Source organism: Podarcis vaucheri (assembly GCF_965113315.1).
Source record: "Podarcis vaucheri genome assembly, chromosome: 5".
Lineage (NCBI taxonomy): Eukaryota > Metazoa > Chordata > Lepidosauria > Squamata > Lacertidae > Podarcis > Podarcis vaucheri.
In genome coordinates this window covers 6,031,430-6,050,783 of record NC_138763.1, presented here as the reverse complement: position 1 = coordinate 6,050,783, position 19,354 = coordinate 6,031,430, and the positions used below count along the sequence as shown (strand labels likewise).

General features: G+C 46.2%; 2 protein-coding genes across 6 annotated transcripts in view; both read left to right on the top strand.

Annotated features, from left to right (window-relative positions):
* Nucleotides 1-4,610, top strand: part of RNPEPL1 (arginyl aminopeptidase like 1) — a 30,219-nt gene extending 25,609 nt beyond the window's left edge. For both annotated transcript variants that reach the window (XM_082224053.1, XM_082224052.1), the window contains exon 11: nt 1,451-4,610. In XM_082224053.1, the coding sequence (XP_082080179.1) occupies nt 1,451-1,723 (273 nt within the window). In that variant the 3' untranslated portion in view covers nt 1,724-4,610. The remainder of the gene's footprint in view (nt 1-1,450) is intronic.
* Nucleotides 4,611-5,848: 1,238 nt separating this feature from the next.
* CAPN10 (calpain 10) overlaps nt 5,849-19,354 on the top strand; it is a 28,424-nt gene continuing 14,918 nt past the window's right edge. Inside the window, exons 1-7 of one of the 4 annotated variants that reach the window (XM_082224197.1) lie at nt 5,849-6,016; nt 8,933-9,021; nt 10,247-10,393; nt 13,792-13,923; nt 15,043-15,239; nt 17,676-17,893; nt 18,814-18,955. In XM_082224197.1, coding sequence (XP_082080323.1) covers nt 9,019-9,021; nt 10,247-10,393; nt 13,792-13,923; nt 15,043-15,239; nt 17,676-17,893; nt 18,814-18,955 — 839 coding nt within the window. In that variant the 5' untranslated portion in view covers nt 5,849-6,016; nt 8,933-9,018. Of the gene's footprint in view, nt 6,017-6,186; nt 6,821-8,932; nt 9,022-10,189; nt 10,394-13,791; nt 13,924-15,042; nt 15,240-17,675; nt 17,894-18,813; nt 18,956-19,354 lie in introns of those variants that run through there. The other 3 variants (XM_082224199.1, XM_082224198.1, XM_082224200.1) reach the window with 3 other exon arrangements.

Sequence of the window (19,354 nt, the reverse complement as noted above, 5' to 3'; positions counted from 1 at the left end):
TGCCGAGTTTAAGGTTGGGAGCCAAACCAAGGCTTCCTCATCCGTAGGAGGTGCTTTACACAGAGGAGGGAATCAAGAGGTGGAGGAAAAGTTTGGATGTGGGTAGGAAGAGGAGGAGTAGTTTGGATTTGATATCCCGCTTTATCACTACCCAAAGGAGTCTCAAAGCGGCGAACATTCTCCTTTCCCTTCCTCCCCCACAACAAACACTCTGTGAGGTGAGTGAGGCCGAGAGACTTTAAAGAAGTGTGACTAGCCCAAGGTCACCCAGCAGCTGCAGGAGGAGGAGGAGAGGACCCGGCGAACCCGGTTCACCAGATTACGAGTCTACCGCTCTTAACCACTACACCACACTGGCTCTGGGTAGGAATGGTGCGAAGAAGCATCGCCCAAGAGGAGAGAGGAGGGATAAGAGATGAGAAGAGATGAGGGTGTAACAAGAAGGACTCAATGAAATTAATGGACATCGCTAACAGGTAGGTAGCCGTGTTGGTCTGCTGTAGTCAAAACAAAATTAAAAAATTCCTTCCAGTAGCACCTTAGAGACCAAATAAGTTTGTTATTGGTATGAGCTTTTGTGTGCATGCACACTTCTTCAGATCTGAAGAAGTGTGCATGCATGGAAGGAATTTTTTTATTTTGTTAAGAGTTCAGTGCGTCTGAGTGTATCTTGGGTGCAACTCATGGTGTTTCAGTAGATTTTAAGAAGCCAATATATTTATATCTTCACTTTTGAATCCCTATTATTATTATTATTATTATTATTATTATTATAATATTCATTTCTATACTGCTTTATATTTTTAAGGGGGGAATCTCAAAACAGTTTACAACCTACATTAAAACAGGAAATAAAACAATTCAGAATAAAACATTACTGAAGAAAGTTGAATATAATGTGTACAGTTAAATACAATTAACATTCAAACAAATTTCACAGGAAACTAAAATATTATCCTAAACATTTTTTTAAAAAATACTGCAGAGGAGGTTGACTGCAGAATGCACCTTTAGCAGAGCAAAGTTAAAAAAAAAATTATCTTAAACATTTCAAAAGAAAACAGTGAAGTCAAATATAAAAGGCACATTTGGAACAGCATAACTAGCAAAATAATAAAATAGTCTCATTTGCATAGAACATATCTGCCGCTGTGCTCTCTAGTACTTTTCCTTTTACTAGGATACAAGAATAATGTGTTTGCACAATAATAAAAATGTTTTTGTGGGAGAGGGTTATTGGTTTGTTTTTGTTTCGTTATGTATTTTGTGTTCTTATTTTGTATTTTTATGTTGTGAACTGCCCTGTGCTCTTTGGATGAAGGGTGATATACAAATTTTAATAATAATAATAGGCCAGTCCTTTGGCTGGCTTATGCAGTTTTCCTTGTTAGCTCTAAACCAGAATGCATATTTATTTTTGTACGGTCACTGAGTCCCATTTGTATTGCAGATGTCGCGGATGTACACGATTCCATTGTACGAGGACCTCTGCACCGGCACCCTGAAGTCATTTGCCTTGGACATTTTCTACCAGACCCAGAACCAGTTGCACCCCAACTTGCGGAAGACCATTCAGCAGATCTTGACGCAGGGCCTGAACCCGCTCCTTGCCATGGATGCGGCAGCTGTTATGGCAGACCCTCTGGCTGCTGTGGTAGAGGACAAGCCCCCAGAAGCTGCACACAGTGCCATTTCTCTCAGGGACGTAAACGTGTCTGCTTAGCTCCCCAGCTCATGCCGGGCCTTTGAAAGTGGAGGAGCAGCCAGGCGAGGGGCAACGCGAACCAAGTGCTGCCTCCTGACCCTCTGTGCCACAGCTTGGGGGGAGATTGGATCTCTTGTCGTCGCTCCCACCCACCCCCGCCCCCATTACACACACAAATGTGCCTTCCGGTGCCCGATTTGTTGGCACAGCCAGATATCAGGGATGTCTCCCCTTCTAGCTGCAAGCGGGAACTGTTATTATGGGATGGATCTGTTGACTTGATGCATCATGAATGTGGATTCCAGGGCGACTTTTGTTCTCCCACTGCAAGCGGGAAGAGTTCTCTCTCGGGCACTTGGGAGGGTCTGTGTCCTCCAGGCCTTCAGAGAGGCAAAGTCGCCACTGGCTGTGCACTGACAAGGAAGTAAAGGGAGTGGGGAACACTATCAGGATCATGGAGATTTGAAGGTTTGGCAGTGTTCTGCAAAGAACAGAATAGGAGTGATGGGGGAGTCTGTTCCGTTTTTGTGCTCTTTTACTGTGTTACTCAGGAGGTGGAGGGTTTAGAACAATGCCTTCAAGCAATGCCTTGGTTTCATCAAGCTGGTCAAGCGTTAAAGGCTAGGAGACGGGGTGGATTTGAAATCCTCCCTCATTTCACTTCTGATTTTCTCCTCTGCGGGATGTTTGACACCCAAACCCACTCAACTAACTGCAGTGGGGCCGGGGCCCTGGTTTCCTAAAACTACGCTGCAAATCCTTCATTAGTGTCTGGAACGCAGCTCTGAAAACAGCAGGTAAGGATGACTCGCATCCCCAACTCATATTGCAAATTAAGAAATGGGATGCAATGGCAAACTCAGGCACAATCCTCCGGTAACTTTCCACATTTGTTAAATGTGCAAATTCTGCTCATTTTAAAGGAGGCCAGAAGAAGTGAAGATTCTGTTGGATTGCCTCTCTGGTCTGTTGGTGCTTCCCAATGGTCATAGGAATTGACAAACAGCCTAGGTTTTGAGTGCAGAATGATATGCTTTGTGTCCTGTTCAGCCTGTGTCTTGGCTAAGGGCATTTTTAAGTCTCTCTCTCTCTCTCTGGATGAGAAAGCAACCGTTGAATATGAAAGCCAGCTTCTTCCAAAGCCGTCTCTTGAGATCAGAGCCATGCTGCCCACCAGCAAAACCTTTCCTTCCTGGCCATTAGGCAGAGAGAAACAGAGACTGACTATGCAATGCCCTTCTGACCAGCCAGCCGAACTGCCGTCTGTCAAAAGTGAATGGAAGGGCAACCGTATGTAGAGGCATTGGTGCATCTTTCAGAAGATGGCTGGAAGTGGACAAAATGGTGCAGCGTCACATTTTCCTGCTGTGGGAGCGGCTGTGTTTTTAATATCTCTCTCTGAGCGCCTTTTTCTGCAAGAAGCAGGGAGCTGAGGATTGAACAAATAGGTCTACAAAGAGGCTTCCAACGAAAATAAAACAGGGTGCTGGGAATTGCCATATCTTCCAGGGGTGGAGGCAGTATAGGAATGTGTGTGTGTTTTTAAATTAACTCTGTTTGCCTTTTTGAGAGTTGAGTGTGCCCGAAGGGCTGCTTAACGCTTCATGGTAGGCGAGAATATGCTGGTGCTTGCTGCTGTGATCCTGTAAAGAACAGATGGGGAGCCCTTTGATTCATGGGCTGGATGGATGCAAACCTCAGAGGCTTCCCATCAGGCTCCCTGAACGTCTCCTCTTTGGCCCCCCTCCTACTTGAGCTCTGTGCTGGCTGCAGGAGGGAGGGAGAAAGCAGCAAACTGCAGGCACTGGGACTTGGTCCAGATGGGGAGCGTACCCAAGGGGGATAAAAGCCCTTGACCTCTCACACCATGGCTCCGATCTGTATCAGGCTCCCAGCACCTACAGTTTGCATCACCAATAAAGGATCTGTTGCAGTGAACTGGGTTGGGTTTTTTTGGCAGTGCAAATTGCAGGTGTGTGTGGGGGGAGGCTGCTCTATGTTCAGCGTGTGTTTTTGTCTGATAAGGGTGTGTGACTTTGTGTATCTGGCCCTCCCTTTGCTGAAACGTCACTGCTTTTCTCAGCCCGGAGAGTCCCCCCCCCCCCCGTAGATGTCTTGTCCCCGTGCACTTGGGGAACACGTGGCGGACTCTTCCTTGGGATTTGCAGTCGGTGATTCCCTTGCAGTTTTTGGACACACACAATTCCCCTCCTCATTTCCCTGTCTGTTGCACAAAGTAGTATGGAGCAGCCATGGGTTTTGCCTGCGCTCGTGGCCACCACATTTCAACAAGAACATTGGTTATTGTCGCCTGTTCTGGAAAAAGAGAGGCCACATTCAACTCATATTGCAGACAGGAGTGAGGCATCTCAGAAGCAGTCCGAACATACAAAAATAGTAGGTGCTTGCTGTTTACATATCTGTTCTCCCCACCCATTCTTTGATTTTAAATTGATTTTCAGGCAGCGTCAGTGTTTCGCCTCAAAGTTTGATAAAGCAATAATGAACTACAGGCATCGGAAAGATGCTTCACCTAATTTGTGGTACCTTGAAGTCACAGCAAGCTCGTCTCTCCCTCATAACAGAGATTAAATTTAGTTAAAATTAGTGGGGGATATGGTGGGGATTTCCCTCCCTTTCCACACACCCACCTGATACATTGCAAACAATTGGCCACTCTTTGCATGCACCCCCCTTTGACAGCAGTTCCAGCCTGGCAGAGTCTTGCCCCCCACCACCACCTTGCACCCTGGGCTGCCTTGGGCCTCCGTTTTATTGCAATCCTCCCCCCACCCAGAGAGAATGTATGTAACCCTGGTGGAAATTCCTTTTAAACGTACATTGATGCCTTATGATAACATCACTGATAAATGTTGAATTAAACTAAACTTTGTGACTTTCTGAATCTCTGTTTTGCCTGTTTTCCCACCCCCCACTGCACTATCTATGCTTGTCTCAACCTCAGCCCCACCCACCCCAGACAAATATCACAGCAGGGCACGAAAGTATTGATGCAAGTTTCACAGACTTTGCCAGAGGCACACTTAATTACTTATTTCTGGGCATTAATGGACCACTTGCCATCCAGTTCACATGGTGGGTTACAAAAATTTTAAAACAGTAACACTATGCACACTAAATCAATTTGAGCACTGTTAAGATCACCAGCACAAAACCTAACAGCAGTCATCCCTAAAATGCCTGGGCAAATTAACAGTGCTTAGCCGGGTGATTCCAGGTTCAAAACTCCCTCCCCAGGGAAGGATGTAAGGCCCCTTCAGCAAGTATTTTTCAGCAAACCTTAAGAATTTCTTGGTTTGCTCAATGTTGGTTGCTTCTTTGTGATTAGATTTCTATATACAGTAGTAATGAGATTCAATTACTGAGCAATCACAGCCTGACCCAGTAGCTAGGAGTCTGCTTGCTCTTTAAAGCTGGATTAGCAACGGATCCATAGCAATGCAGAACAGGATCACTGGTGGAATGTAGGCATGGACCATGGGTATAGCCAGGATATTTGTTGGGGGGACAATAAATAAATTGGTTGGTGTTTTAATGTAGCTTTCACCTAACAAGTTTTGGCCAGCAGTAACTTCACGTATATGCGAATAGAATCTCAACTGGTGGCGAACGGTCAGAAACAGAGATCCTGGGGTCGGTGTGTGGCAACTGCGAAAAAGGGAAATTCCATGTGCAATTAAGTGAGGGGAGGCGGGTGCAAATGAAAAGAACTGGAATGATCCTAAGATTTATCTTGCCAGCAGATATTTTAAAAAACCCTAACAAGCTGTGGTCTGCACTGCAAGGACAGCAAACATTGCAGAAGACGAGAGAGCCCAGTTTTTGAATTCAAGGCAGCTGAAGTCCCCAGATGCGGGTTGATAACCGGGAGGTTCCATTTTTGTGTGCTACTAACCACTCCTCTTATTTGGCACTCTGTGCCAGAGCTTGAGTTGCTGTTTTTAGAAAATGCACAGCTTGCCTACGCTCAAAGATCCGAAAGGAGAAAAAAACAACAACCCCGGGACATTTTTGCACAGGCGAGAGGGAGGAAATAAGCCAAGGGCATGCTGGGACGTGTAGTTCCTCCGGCCAGCAATGCATGCTGGGAGCCTTGCAGCTCGTCGTCGCAGATGCATGATGGGAATAGTAGTTTTCTAGACTACAAAGGTAGTGCACGGGGGTTTGTGTGTGTGTGTTTTGCACCGGGAACAAGGGGGTTTTGCCATTGGTCGTGGCTGCATTGTGTGCTTCGGACCTTCCTTTGGGTTGGCTGGAGAGAGGAGATCTCCGCTGCGATCTGGCTGAAAGGTGGGACCGGGGATGCTGGATGCAGAGCGCGCTGTGCAAGGGGCGAAAGGGGCTGCTTGCTTGCTTGCACGACCATGCATGCCTGCATGCAGAGTTGCTTTGCCATGGGAAGAGAACAAGAGGGGCTTTGTTTGCTAGGGCAAGGGGAGGAAGCGGAAGCCAAGGCAGGGGTTTGCCTTGATTCCAGGCGGGGAACCTGGCGTGCTAGAATTCCCTCCCATCCAGAAATGGAGGTGGCCATTTGCTTGAAGGGCGCTAAAAGGGGGTGCGCAATCGGCAGCGATCGGGCATGGCATCTAGCGAGCCTCCATGTTCCGAGGCACTGTACCTGTGACTCACAGGTGCTGGGCGCGCAAAACAGGGAGGCCCGGCTTGCTGGGCAGATCCTGAAAGACTGGGATGGACAGGCCTTCGGTGTGGTCCAGGGTGCTGGGTTTCTGCTTGGAATGGCGATGCAATGCAACACAGAACAAGGCGCCTGGGCTTTTTAGTTGTTGTGGAAATTATCATCCTGCCCTGAAGTGGGTTGCTGCCTTCCTCTCTCTTTTTTTCCTGATTAAAGTTCAGCCTGTTGCACAGCAGCTGAAAGCACAGATTTAGAAGATGGGGCTGGGGGGGGGATGGCATGCATATAGATGCATTATACTGGCTTGGGGTGTTGCACCACCAGGCCTTGGGAAGCCATGAAGCTCACCGGGTGACCTGTCACTGGCTCTCAACCTGACCTGCCTCGCAGGGCTGTTGTGAGGGTGAAATGGGGAAGGGGAGAATCAAGGAGACCGCCATGGGATCCCTGGAGGAAAGGTAGGATAGGAACGCAATGAAGAAATAGCTTGGATCTGCGGTGAGAAAGATGGGGATTGGGGCTAGATCAACCATGAAGCAAAATAAGCGTCAAGAGAAGTGGGCCACCACAGCAATTTAAAGCCTACTACATAAATGAAAAAAATGCATGATAATCATAATAATACTTTTATTTTTTATACCCCGCCCATCTGGCTGGGTTTCCATACACACACACACATAATAATAATAATAATAGATATTAATGGTATACATTAATCTTGGAAATGCAACAAAATTAGAATCTGTCAACTGGCAAAGCGCCACTCGGTCCACTGAAGCCCACATGTTTGTTGGTTGCGTCGGCTGAATTAGACATATACGGAGTCATCAAAATCTTTTAAAGCGCTTAGGGCCTCTAAAGGTCTCAATCCAGCCCTGAGGGGGTAGTCTGACATGTCCACCGGTGTGGCCCCGCGTGCGTTTGTGGGGGACAAGGGACATGAGGTGTCACTGGCTTTTGATGGCATGAAAGAACATGTGGTGTTGGCAATGCAACATCCATGTTGGTTATGTTGAATCTGGGGTTGCTGAGGGTGAAGATGCTCTGCTGCGCTTCTGATGTCGCTTTTGGGGGGGTCAGTTGTGTCCAAGGATGCCTGCGGTCTCATCCACACACCATACATTTAAAGCGCAAGACTCCCCCCCCACAAAAAAGAACCCTGGGAACTGTAGTTTGCCCCCTCACAAGTGCCAGCGCATTCTCCAAACTACAGTTCCCAGGATTCTTTGGCATAGGCAAGTCATGTGCTTTAAATGTGTGGTGTGGGTGCAAAGACCCATAAATGGGGTTTTTCTGTGGGGGCTATTGTGAGCATTTCATTGTTGCTTGGCATTGTGTGGGGAAGGGTTGTCTTGGCGATGAAGGGAGCGGCCTCTTCAAACTGCCTCCACATGAGAAGGGCAGCACGCTGTTTGTGTTTGCTTATTTATTGCACAACATTTATATACCGCTTTACCTGAGAGAAAACCCCTAAGCGATTTGCAAAGAGCAATCCAAAATATTAATTAAAAAATACAATTATTATCGTTATTATTATTATCTGACGGGGGGTTGCTCTGGCTACTCTAGGCGGCTTCTGACAATTAATAAAACCACAGTAAAACGTCAAACATTAAAAACTTCCCTATGCAGTCCTGCCTTCAGATATCCTCTAAAAGTCAGATAGTTGTTTAATAATAATAAAAGGTGTAAATATAAAATTATAAAATATAAATAAACACTGCCCTTTAAAAATAATCCTAGATAAATGAAAAGGCAGCATTCTTCTCCGAACACCTGATACATTTGTGCAGAGTCATGCAACAACATAAACAGAATTCTGGGAGCTGTAGTTTGTTAATGGTGCTGTTAGGAGCTCCCTTGTCCCCCTCATGGATCTACCAGCCCCTCTTCCCAGGGATCTCCGGGAATTGTAGCGCCCCCAAGGAGAGGAGGGTCTCCTAACAAGTCTCAGGACCTTTAACAAACTACAGTTCCCAGGATTCTTTGGGGGAAGATTTGATGGTTTAAAACACAATACTGCTTTATATCTATAGTGCCAATGGGGCTTGTTGCAAGTAAATGGGACAATGTTCATTTATTTTGCCATATCTCCCTATCCTGTTCTGGCAATGCTGGCATCACCATCGCCGCCTCAGCCAGGGCCAACCTCATAAGAACAGCAAATTATATTTACATCAGGGGCAGAAATTTGGAGTTTCCGGTTACAGAGTTTTGATTCTGTTTGCTTTGCCTGAAAGGCCCGGAAAACCTCATTGCTTCTCACTCGGCTCCTCACCGTGTAGAGCTGTGGTTCCCACACGCCCCACAGGGGGGCAATTTGATTTTTAAGTGAGGCAATTTGAGAATGAGTTTAGACCAAGTTAATGGCCTTTTAGGCTTCCTCCGCGTGAATAGGAGATCCCTTTTTGAATAATAAGAATTATATGTCATGGGGGGGGGTGTCAGGATTTTAGAGATGCTCAGGTGGGACACAGCCAAAAAAAGGTTGGGAATCACTAATATCGAGTCTTGTTTTCCCCATGCAAACTGATTCCTTTCTCTGTACCTCCCCCCCCCCATTTTTATAGACCCAGCTTATGGGTTCTTTAGGACGTATCCGGGGTTTCTGAATGAAGACTATTGCAGGTAAAAGGGACGGAAACAGAGAGCAGGCATGGTAAGTGACTTAACGTTCATTTCACGCTAGGGGGAGCAGGAGTCTGATTCTTCTTGTCTACCTATAGGGTAAGGAGAGCATTCGCTTCTGCTATTTTAGAGCATCTCTGGGCTTGGTCCACAGACAGCGCAAAGTCATCCCTAAATGACGTTGCAGTTCTCTTCCCTAACATCCCTCCTTTAATGGACTCCCAAAAGTTTCACGGTCCCTGCCAGGTGCTTCTGGGAAGCCCACAAGTAAGTTGTGAGGGCAACAGCCTTCTCTTGCTCTCTGCCTCTTGAATATTTTGTGCAAAGGTATACTGCCTTTGAAGCTGGAGGCTCTTTTTGGCTGTCATGCCTAACCAGCCCAGGGATCTGATCAGTCCCGTTTCAAAGCTAGTGGCCATTCCCAGTGAGTTCTGTAAGTTAACTATGCCTTGCATGAAGATGTCTTTCCTTTTATCTGACTCAAAACCTTCTGCCCAGTCCATTCTGTGATCCCGAGCTCTTGTATTAGAAAGGAGCCTCTTTTTGGGGGCCTACAGGACCGCCGCTCCCGATATGCCCCACGGAGGACCTTAAGGTCCATAAATAGCAACACCCTAGGAGGTTCCGGGCCCTAAGGAAGTCAGACTCAACCAGAGCCAGGGCCTTCTCAGCGGTGGCTCTGGCCTGGTGGTGTCTCATGAGACCAGGGCCCTGCAGGATCTGATTTCTTTCCCCAGGGCCTGTAAGACAGAGTTGTTCTGCTTGGCCTTCAGCTTGGAATCAACTTGATCTCCTCCCCCTCTTTCCTTTTTCCTTCTGTGATGGAACTCCTATTTGGGGACTTCCCTGGCTTTTTTCTGGCCCATGTAGGACCAGTCTGGATAGTTGGCCTTGGTGAAGATTTGACGTTTTCATCCTCAAAAAGTTTTTGATTTGAATTCCTACTGAAATGAGGCTGCATTTTAATGCTGTATTTTAATCAGTTGTTTTTATATTTGGTGTTAGCCGCCCTGAGCCCAGTCTTGGCTAGGGAGGGCGGGGTATAAATAAAATTTATTATTATTATTATTATTATTATTATTATTATTATTATTATTATTTCTTCTTTGCTTTCTCTCTTTTCCCACCACCCTTTCTTTTCTGACAGTGTGTATCTTTATAACTGTGGTCCCTTTCCCTCCTTTCTGATACGGTTGCAGGTTTAAATTGGAGTCCTGCAGCCTCTGACGTTGATGCAAATATTTGCTGTTTCATAGAAGATGCTGGGAGACCGGGAGCCGTCGGATCTCAAGGGAGATCTTTACAAGGACCTCACATTTCCAGCTAACGACGACTCTCTCTTTTTTAACTACTCGACTCCTCTGGCTCATTTCAGGGGGGAGATTTGTTGGCTGAGACCTCAGGTTTGTCTTGGGTCCTCCACACACCCTATTTATTGTGCTTTCGTGATGATTTGTGCTCAGGGCAGTTAAACGCAATCCCACTTTCAATACTGTTTGCATCTGCCAAGGTTTTGGAGTAGTCAAACTGCTTCACTTCCAACCAGTGCATGTGCTGTAACTTCCAGGTGAAATCCAGTAACTTTTCATACCACAAATGTCCTGGTTTATCCTTTGACCCGTTCCACATCTCTGAGCACTCGATTGTTTAGTGTGGCAACGCCTGCACATTGGAACTCCCTGCCTCTTGAGATCAAGCAAGCAGGCTCCTTCACTGAGGCGTTCCCAAAGTAAAGGAAAGATTGAACTCTGATTAATAAGAATACACACAGAGGCTTGAACCAGCAAGACTCTGGGAAGGGTGCGTATAATAATCTCTCCCTCCACCCTCCGGCCCAGGTCGTTTTATTCACAAAAGAACTTTTACAGAGTGTTCGTAAGAACCAATCAGATTTCTTCTGAGCATTTCAACAAACCCCACGTGGGGAAAAGTTAAACTACCAAAACTTAATTAAGCAGGGGGTAAATAAAACAGAACTACAAAGGAGTGCATTTGGCAACCCCTGAGGTCATAAACAAGCAATACACATGATAAGAAGGATGGCCAGGAGGACAGCGATCATTATCACCTTGTGAAACCTGTTTCCTGGCCTTAAGATTAACATCCTAGGATTAACATATCTGAAAGGCTACTTCAAAGAAACTTGCCCACTGTCTTTGATGACCCAGGATGCCTGCCTGGCTGTGTACGTGACTTGTCAAGAAAGAGAAATGGGACAGGGATGCAGAGGTGTGGATTGAGCAAGAATCATATCAAAATAGTTCAAACCCAGTCAACGCAATGCTTTCATTGCTGACACAGGTGGCTTACTCTATATTTGTTATAATTCCTCATAGCAATCCCACCTGATCACTACATTCACTGTACTTTTTTTGGTGCCTGCAAATAACATTCTTGTTAAGACAAGCCTACCCATCTGCTTAGGAAGTTGGGGCAATTTTAATCTGTTTTAGTAATTATTATTATTATTATTTATTTATACCCCGCCCATCTGGCTGAGTTTCCCCAGCCACTCTGGGCGGCTCCCAATCAAGTGTTAAAAACAGTACAGCGTTACATATTAAAACTTCCCTGAACAGGGCTGCTTTAAGATGTCTTCTGAATGTCAGGTAGTTGTTTATCTCTTTGACATCTGATGGGAGGGCGTTCCACAGGGCGGGCACCACTACCGAGAAGGCCCTCTGTCTGGTTCCCTGTAGCCTCACTTCTCGCAATGAGGGAACCGCCAGAAGGGTTTTTTTTTTACTGTCAAGTGGTGTGTAATTTTTAAAATTAGTAAATAAAATACATGCAAAACCCACCAGCGTACAGAGACCATTTGACTGATGTGGGGTTTTTTTAAAGCAAAATCCTAGTGAGTAGCCGAACAAATAACAAATTTACCGTATTTTTTGCTCTATAAGACGCACTTTCCCCCTCCTAAATAGTAAGGGGAAATGTGTGTGTGTCTTATGGAGCGAATGCAGGCTGTGCAGCTATCCCAGAAGCCAGAACATCAAGAGGGATTGCTGCTTTCGCTGCGCAGCGATCCCTCTTGCTAGTCTGGCTTCTGGGATTCAGAATATTCTTTTTCTTGTTTTCCTCCTCGAAAAACTAGGTGTGTCTTATGGTCTGGTTGTGTCTTATAGAACGAAAAATACAGTAAGTTGTTGGGTTGTTTTGTTTTGTTTTTTTAATCATCCCAGGATGAGGACAAGAGTGAGGTTCTTAAGAGCAGCCATGGTGGATTATTGATTTCATAAAAATCATAGAATCTGCAGTGAACTGGGTTTCCCAGCTGGCCTGAGCCACATCAACCCAATCTAGGCATTTTAGTACTCCATGTGGTCAGGCAGAGTGGGAACAAGGATGCAAGTCTGTTTGTCCTCGCCAATGTGGAGGGTCAGCTTCTGAAACAGGGAGCCTTTTCAATTGTGGGGAAGGATGCTTCCCAGGTGATTTAGAAATCATGTGAGGAGCCTCCATGGGTACAGCCAGTGTTTTCCTCCAATTGTTTTTTTTTTTGGGGGGGTGTTAACACACTCATCCCCACCCTCCTTCATTCCATTCTAATTGTGCAAATAGAATGCCAGATCAACCTCATTCCTGCTCCTGTGCTTCAGGTGAAAAGTTTGCAAAACCACGTTTTATTTTTAACAGGGCACCCCTGTCTTTATGCAGACATAAAGGTAAAGGTAAAGGACCTCTGACAGTTAAGTCCAGTCACAGGTGGCTTTCGGGTTGCGATGCTCATCTTGCTTTACAGGCCCAGGGAGCCGGCGTACAGCTTCCGGGTCATGTGGCCAGCATGACTAAGCCGCTTCTGGCGAACCAGAGCAGAGCATGGAAATGCCGTTTACCTTCCTGCCGGAGTGGTACCTATTTATCTACTTGCACTTTGACGTGCTTTTGAACTGCTAGGTGGGCAGGAGCTGGGACCGAGCAACGGGAGCTCACCCCGTCGTGGGGATTCGAACCGCCGACCTTCTGATCGGCAAGTCCTAGACTCTGTGGTTTAACCCACAGCGCCACCCGTGTCCCTTACTATAAAAAAAAATTCATGCACATTTGAAAAACAGCGGGGAAGCTGTACTAGGAAATGCAGGTCTGCTTTGGAAGGGGCAAGCGGAGGTTATTTTGGTGCGAAACAATCGGCTCCTGTCTTAGCTGGTGGAAACTTATAGTACCATTTGTTTCTCTCCCCAGAACTTGCTTCTCCATTCTTAAAACCTTAGGTTTATTTTCCACCTCTGTGCACAGCATCTGAGGGTTGATTTATGACCCATGACAGCAGCTGCCCATTTATAGATAATGAGTACCTGTATGATCACACTATTCCAGATTTTTCCAGAGCAGTGACTTGTTACACAATTGCCTCATGCTTAATTTGAGGAAAACATGTTCCTTAACTACCAAAAAAACAGCCCAAATTAATAATAAAATAATAAAATTACTTACATGCTTTAACTAATTCTGCAACTTTTCAAAATAGGTAGCAAGTGAATCGGGCAGGGAGCGGGGAGCACTGGCTTAGTCACAAATGATGAAGTACAGAACATGCAATAGAATTATCGAATCGTAGAGTTCGAAGGGACCCTGGGGGTCATCTAGTCCAACCCCCAGCAGTTGCAGGAATCTCCACTAAAGCATTCGTGACAGATGGCCATCCAGCTTCTGCTTAAAAACCTCCAAGGAATAGAACCAACCTGTTCTGTAAAACCACTCAAAGCAGAATCCCAGAGCCTTGCTGTTTAATCCTGAAATACAATTGGCTCTATAAAAAGTTAGCAGTAAACTTGCACTGTCTCTTTCTCCCCACCAGGAGATTTGTTCTACACCTCGATTATTTTCCGACAATCAATATGAGTGGCAAGTCAAGCAAGGGATGCTGGGAGACTGCTGGTTCCTGTGTGCCTGTGCCGCTTTGCAGAAGAGTAAATACTTGTTGGCCAAGGTACAGGACAGTGCTGCTCCTTTGATTGGGAGAGGATCCATGTTCTTACGGTCTGGTTCTCTGCAGATATTTTGAACTACAACTCCCACCAGCCCCAGCCAACATGATGAATGGTCAGGAATGATGGGAGTTTCAGTCCAAAACACTTGGAAGACAACAGGTTGCGGATGTTTGACTCTCTATCTGTTTTGGCACCAGGAAGTCTAGCTTGGCACAGTGCCTCTGAAACATAAGGTGCATTTTACTGCATTATTTTTATTTTATTTAATAATGTCACAATAAAAATATGAATTTTTGACATAGTAATACACATTACATTATATTACATTACATAAATTCACATTTCCACATTCCATTATGTACCAACATCTAGCCATTTCTTATTTGCTTCTTATTTCTTGCCCTGTGTCTTCCCTCCACCTGTGCATAACTTCCTTCTTACTGTTTTATAACTTTGTTATTGTGATTGTATTTTTGTATCTTAATAATTAAACATACATTCTTATATATCTGTTTAACTTAACTTTGTGAAATCAGTTTATACAAATCAATAAATTCTTGTTGGTCATGTAGTCTTCTACGCATTTCCATTCCTGTTTGAGATTTTGGTTAGATTGCATTCTAATTGTTGCCCTCATTTTTGCTAATTCAATCATTTCAAAAAATTGATTTCGCCAATCTTTCATTGATGGCACTTCTACTTTTACTGCATTATTATTACCTGATTGATTCAAAACAGGCCCTTTAAATCACTCCAAATCTCACCGCTGATTCCCAGTCAGATTAAACTTCACATATTAAGCAGAAGTTTCTGTTTAGGAAATGAGAGGAAGAATAGATACGGATGTCTGGCCAAGGTGTGTTTGGAAGAGTAGAGAAGGAGCCATAAGTTACCAAAGCACTGCCCTGCTCCTTGTGCAATTTCCCCAGGTTGCACATATGCTTTTAAGATTTTTTCCTATAGCCATAAGGACTAGAATCGTGCTATGTTTTAAGAAGGCAGGAAGGAAAGGAGTCTTCGGGCGCCTACACCCTCAAGCAGCAAGCCCACAAACGCAGAATGCAAAAGCCTTTGCCTGCTCCTGTTGCCTCTGACTTGCTCTTGTTTTGTTCTCGCAGGTGATACCTCCGGGTCAGCCCAGCTGGAGAGATGAGAAATACAGAGGCTGTTTCACTTGCCGGGTCTGGCAATTTGGGCACTGGGTGGAGGTGACCATAGACGACCGCCTGCCTTGCCTGGGGGGCAAACTCTGCTTCTCGCAGTGCCAGACAGAAGATGTGTTTTGGCTCCCTCTCCTGGAAAAGGCCTATGCCAAGTACGTGTGGAGGGACCTGCCCTGGAGGGGATTGCAAAGCGGGTGCCTGGCTGCACAGATGCACACAGCAATTTTCAAACAAGTCTTGGTTGCGCTGAGTGTTCCTTTTGTGTGTGATCTTCCACACATGGAAGTGGTTGGAAGAACCCTGAAGGGGCGTAAACATTTGAAAGCTTGCCTGGCTTCATTACTTTGACACCGGGAATTAATACAAAATGAGAGGATTTCCCTGATAATTCCCTAAGGGCAAACAGCTCATCTTTTAGGACTGACAATCAGTCCATTGTGTTGCCTTGTTCCTCTTTGGGCAGAGCCAAGTGACAGGCCAAACATTTTCCCTCTAGGGGCTCAAAAGGTCTCCTTAACTTCTGGGAGAGAAACGAGCCCAGAAATCCCAGGAACTTAATTATAGGACGACAGTTCCTATTGTGACTTACCTGCTCCTTTTTTTTAAAAAAAATACAGTGGTACCTCGGGTTAAGTACTTAATTTGTTCCGGAGGTCTATTCTTAACCTGAAACTGTCTTAACCTGAAGCACCACTTTAGCTAATGGGGCCTCCCACTGCTGCTGCGCCGCCAGAGCACAATATCTGTTCTCATCCTGAAGCAAAGTTCTTAACCTGAAGCACTATTTCTGGGTTAGCGGAGTCTGTAACCTGAAGCGTATGTAACCCGAGGTACCACTGTACATTTTTATTAATTTTTAACATATTAATTCCAACATTCATACAACCTAACTTCTCATCCTATACAATATTTTTGGACTTCTATCAATGCCTCTGATGATTTTCCATTATTTATCATATATTTTACATTTCTTGGGACGCGGGTGGCTGTGGGTAAAACCTCAGCGCCTAGGACTTGCCGATCGCATGGTCGGCGGTTCGAATCCCCGCGGCAGGGTGAGCTCCCGTCGTTCGGTCCCAGCTCCTGCCCACCTAGCAGTTCGAAAGCACCCTTAAGTGCAAGTAGATAAATAGGTACCACTTTATAGCGGGAAGGTAAACGGCGTTTCCGTGTGCTGCTCGGGTGCTGGCTTGCCAGAGCAGCTTCGTCACGCTGGCCACGTGACCCGGAAGTGTCTTCGGACAGCGCTGGCTCCCGGCCTCTAGAGTGAGATGAGCGCACAACCCTAGAGTCTGCCAAGACTGGCTCGTACGGGCAGGGGTACCTTTACCTTTACCTTTATACTTTTCTTAATTTCATATTACCTTTAATACCCTTAACTAATAATTCTTCTCATTGTCTTTTTTGCTATATTTCAAATAATTGACCTTACACAACTTCTTGCAAAGACTTACCTGCTACTCTTCATGGGGTTCTCCCAGTGGATAAAATCAAGAAAAATTATGCATTGTACAGTTTTAAAACAAGCCCCTGTTGAATTATGGGTTGTGGAATTGGCTTGTTAAACTGGCCAGGGTTTGTGATGAAACACCACTCTTGGTTCACACTCAAGAAGAAGCTAAGATTAGGAGGAACTGGAAGGAAATGCTGGCCCAGTCACTCTCCCAGCAGCATGGGAGTAACTTTTGTGGGGACTGTTTGTGCCCAAGGCCTGGCTCAGCCTCATTCCCATTCCTGTATGCAGTACTAAACCATGGTTTAGTGTTACATGCAAACGTGGCCTGTGTGTCCTTTGCAGCCCTTGTTTTCTTTTCCAGAATTGCCCTCAGCTGTGCTTTCTGCTTAGTAAGGACTGAATTTGTGGAAAAGTTAGTTACCTCTTCAGATTTTTCTAAACAAAAATCTTTTCAGCAGGATTCTAGATGCTTTCCAAATCCGGTGCACTTATTTTTCTTCCTTACAAAAATACGTGTGGATGACATAGCGTTTTCCATTTGTGTGGATCATTTGGGCTGCTGGTGCCCAATGTATCAGACTTGCCTGGTCTTGCAAAACACACCGAAAGCTTCTAGCCACCAAAAATATTTAGTAGGCTTGACTCGCCTCAGTAACTCTGATACATTTGCCACTAATTGATGCACTAGCGCAGGGGTCTGCAACCTTTAAGACAAAAAGAGCCACTTGGACCTGTTTTCGAAGAAAAAAAACCTGGGAGCCGCAAAACCATTGCGACATTTAAAACAAATATATCTCCGGAGCTGCGATCTGACAGCAGGCGGGAAGGTGACGTCGGGACGGTGCGTGACTAACGCACGCACTGCCCCATGCGACGTCACAGCCAGTACAGCGCCCGCCACAGTGGGGAGTGTCAGGGCGCACAATGCGCCTCCTCCCCTCGCTAGTATCCGCCCCAGAGCCATGGCAAAGGTGTAAAAGAGCCACATGCGGCTCCGGAGCCGCGGGTTGCAGACCCCTGCACTAGCGGATTTCACAAGGATTGGCAGGGACTTTACATGTTTTCACCAACTTCAGCTTTCTTTTGAAGTACTGGTATGATGTCCTGGAGTTTTTGTGTTTTCTCTCTCTAGGGTGCATGGATCTTACGAACAGCTCTGGGCAGGCCAGGTTGCTGACGCTCTCGTGGATCTGACGGGAGGCCTAGCGGAGAGGTGGTCCCTAAAAGACCCAGGCCGGAGCACAGAAAGGGAGAGGGCAGGCAAAGTTTTGGAGAAGGCGGTATTTAGGAGACTGATGAACTTGAAAGAGAAATGCGTAATGAGCTGCTCCGTCTTCAGCTCACGGCAAGGTAAACATGCAGCTCTTTAAAGCCTGTTCAGTCTCAGAATTTAGCTGGGCAAGAAGCCTGTGGATGGCCAGGCCGCTTTCTGAAATGTGTCTGTTGTAAGCGGTTTTCATTTTCAAGGTTTTGACAATCACACCCTTGTATTTCATTGCTGAGGTGCAGTTAGCGTTCGAAACCATAATCTAAAACACAGTACAGTAACCAGAAGCGTAACTAAAACCATTAGCGATACTGTTATCCCAGTATAGTTACTCTGGCTGCACTGAAGTTTTCTGCAAATAAATAAGATGCCTGAATTGATGCCTGGAGAAAGATAATAGGAAGGGGGTGTTGGCGAATGGCCCCCTCGGGAAAGGCTGACTCCTCTTCCCAGGCACTGGGGCCTGTTGCCGGTGATCTGCCCCTGGCTGGTCTTCGGTCAGTCCAGGGAGATTGGTAATAAGCGACACTCCCCTTTTGAGAGATGCACACTGCCTTTCCCCTTGCATGTCAGCAGAAGAAAGAAAAACAGTCTGAAAGTAGTCTAATCCATTCTACTTTATTCCCGGACTGTACACTGTACACGAGCTTGCACAAAGCATGTCTGCTCTCTCAGAAACCTCCGTACAACTCACTCACTCCCCCTTTGCAGCAACAACAGGAAGGTCTCAAGTTACACTGAGAACACAACCCTGAGAAGAGCGTTGAACATCCTGTCTCACGCTCAGAAACATCAGATGAATCACATGGTGTAAACAATGAGCTGCTAGTTTGCAGCTGCTGAGAACTCATATCCCAGCAGGGGGTTCCATAAACTGGGAGCTGCCATTGCAAAGAGATGATGTTTGCATGTCTGTGGGGCATTTCTTCCCCCTCTCCCGGGGGGGGGGGGGATGAATGCTGCTCATTTTTTAAACCACTGCTTGCCTTCTCCGCATGCCCAGGTACCAGCGAACTGGGGGAGTTCCATGCCTTCATCGTTGTGGACATGCAGGACCTCTCCAAAGTGTCCCGGAAGGAGATCATCCTGCTGCGGATCCGTAACCCCTGGGGAAGGCGTTGCTGGAAAGGGCCCTGGAGGGAGGGGTGAGTGGGTGTTCCACATGCCAGTTTCTTAAGGATGCTCCTGTGCCATGCTTCTGTCCCTGCGTGGGCCTTTCATCGGATGCCATTTGCAAACACCATAAATGCTTATTCAGGTCTGTCCTCAAGCCAGGAAGCGAGTTGCTTATATCAGTTCGGGAGGATTCTTCATACTTTGGTAGTGGTGGCAGAACTCTTAATTGCCCCATTCGCAGCCCAGTTCCCTTCTTTGAAGGGCTGTAAAGGGGGACATTGACGACTGGTTGAGGCTGGTAGGGTAGGATGCAGGGAGCCCAACCCTAGGTGGCGCTAGAGCCCGTTGACAGGCAGAGCCAGCTCATCCTAGTTCCGCCCCCATCCCTTCTGAGCCCTACAAAGGCAACATGGAGGCTAAGGAGGAGG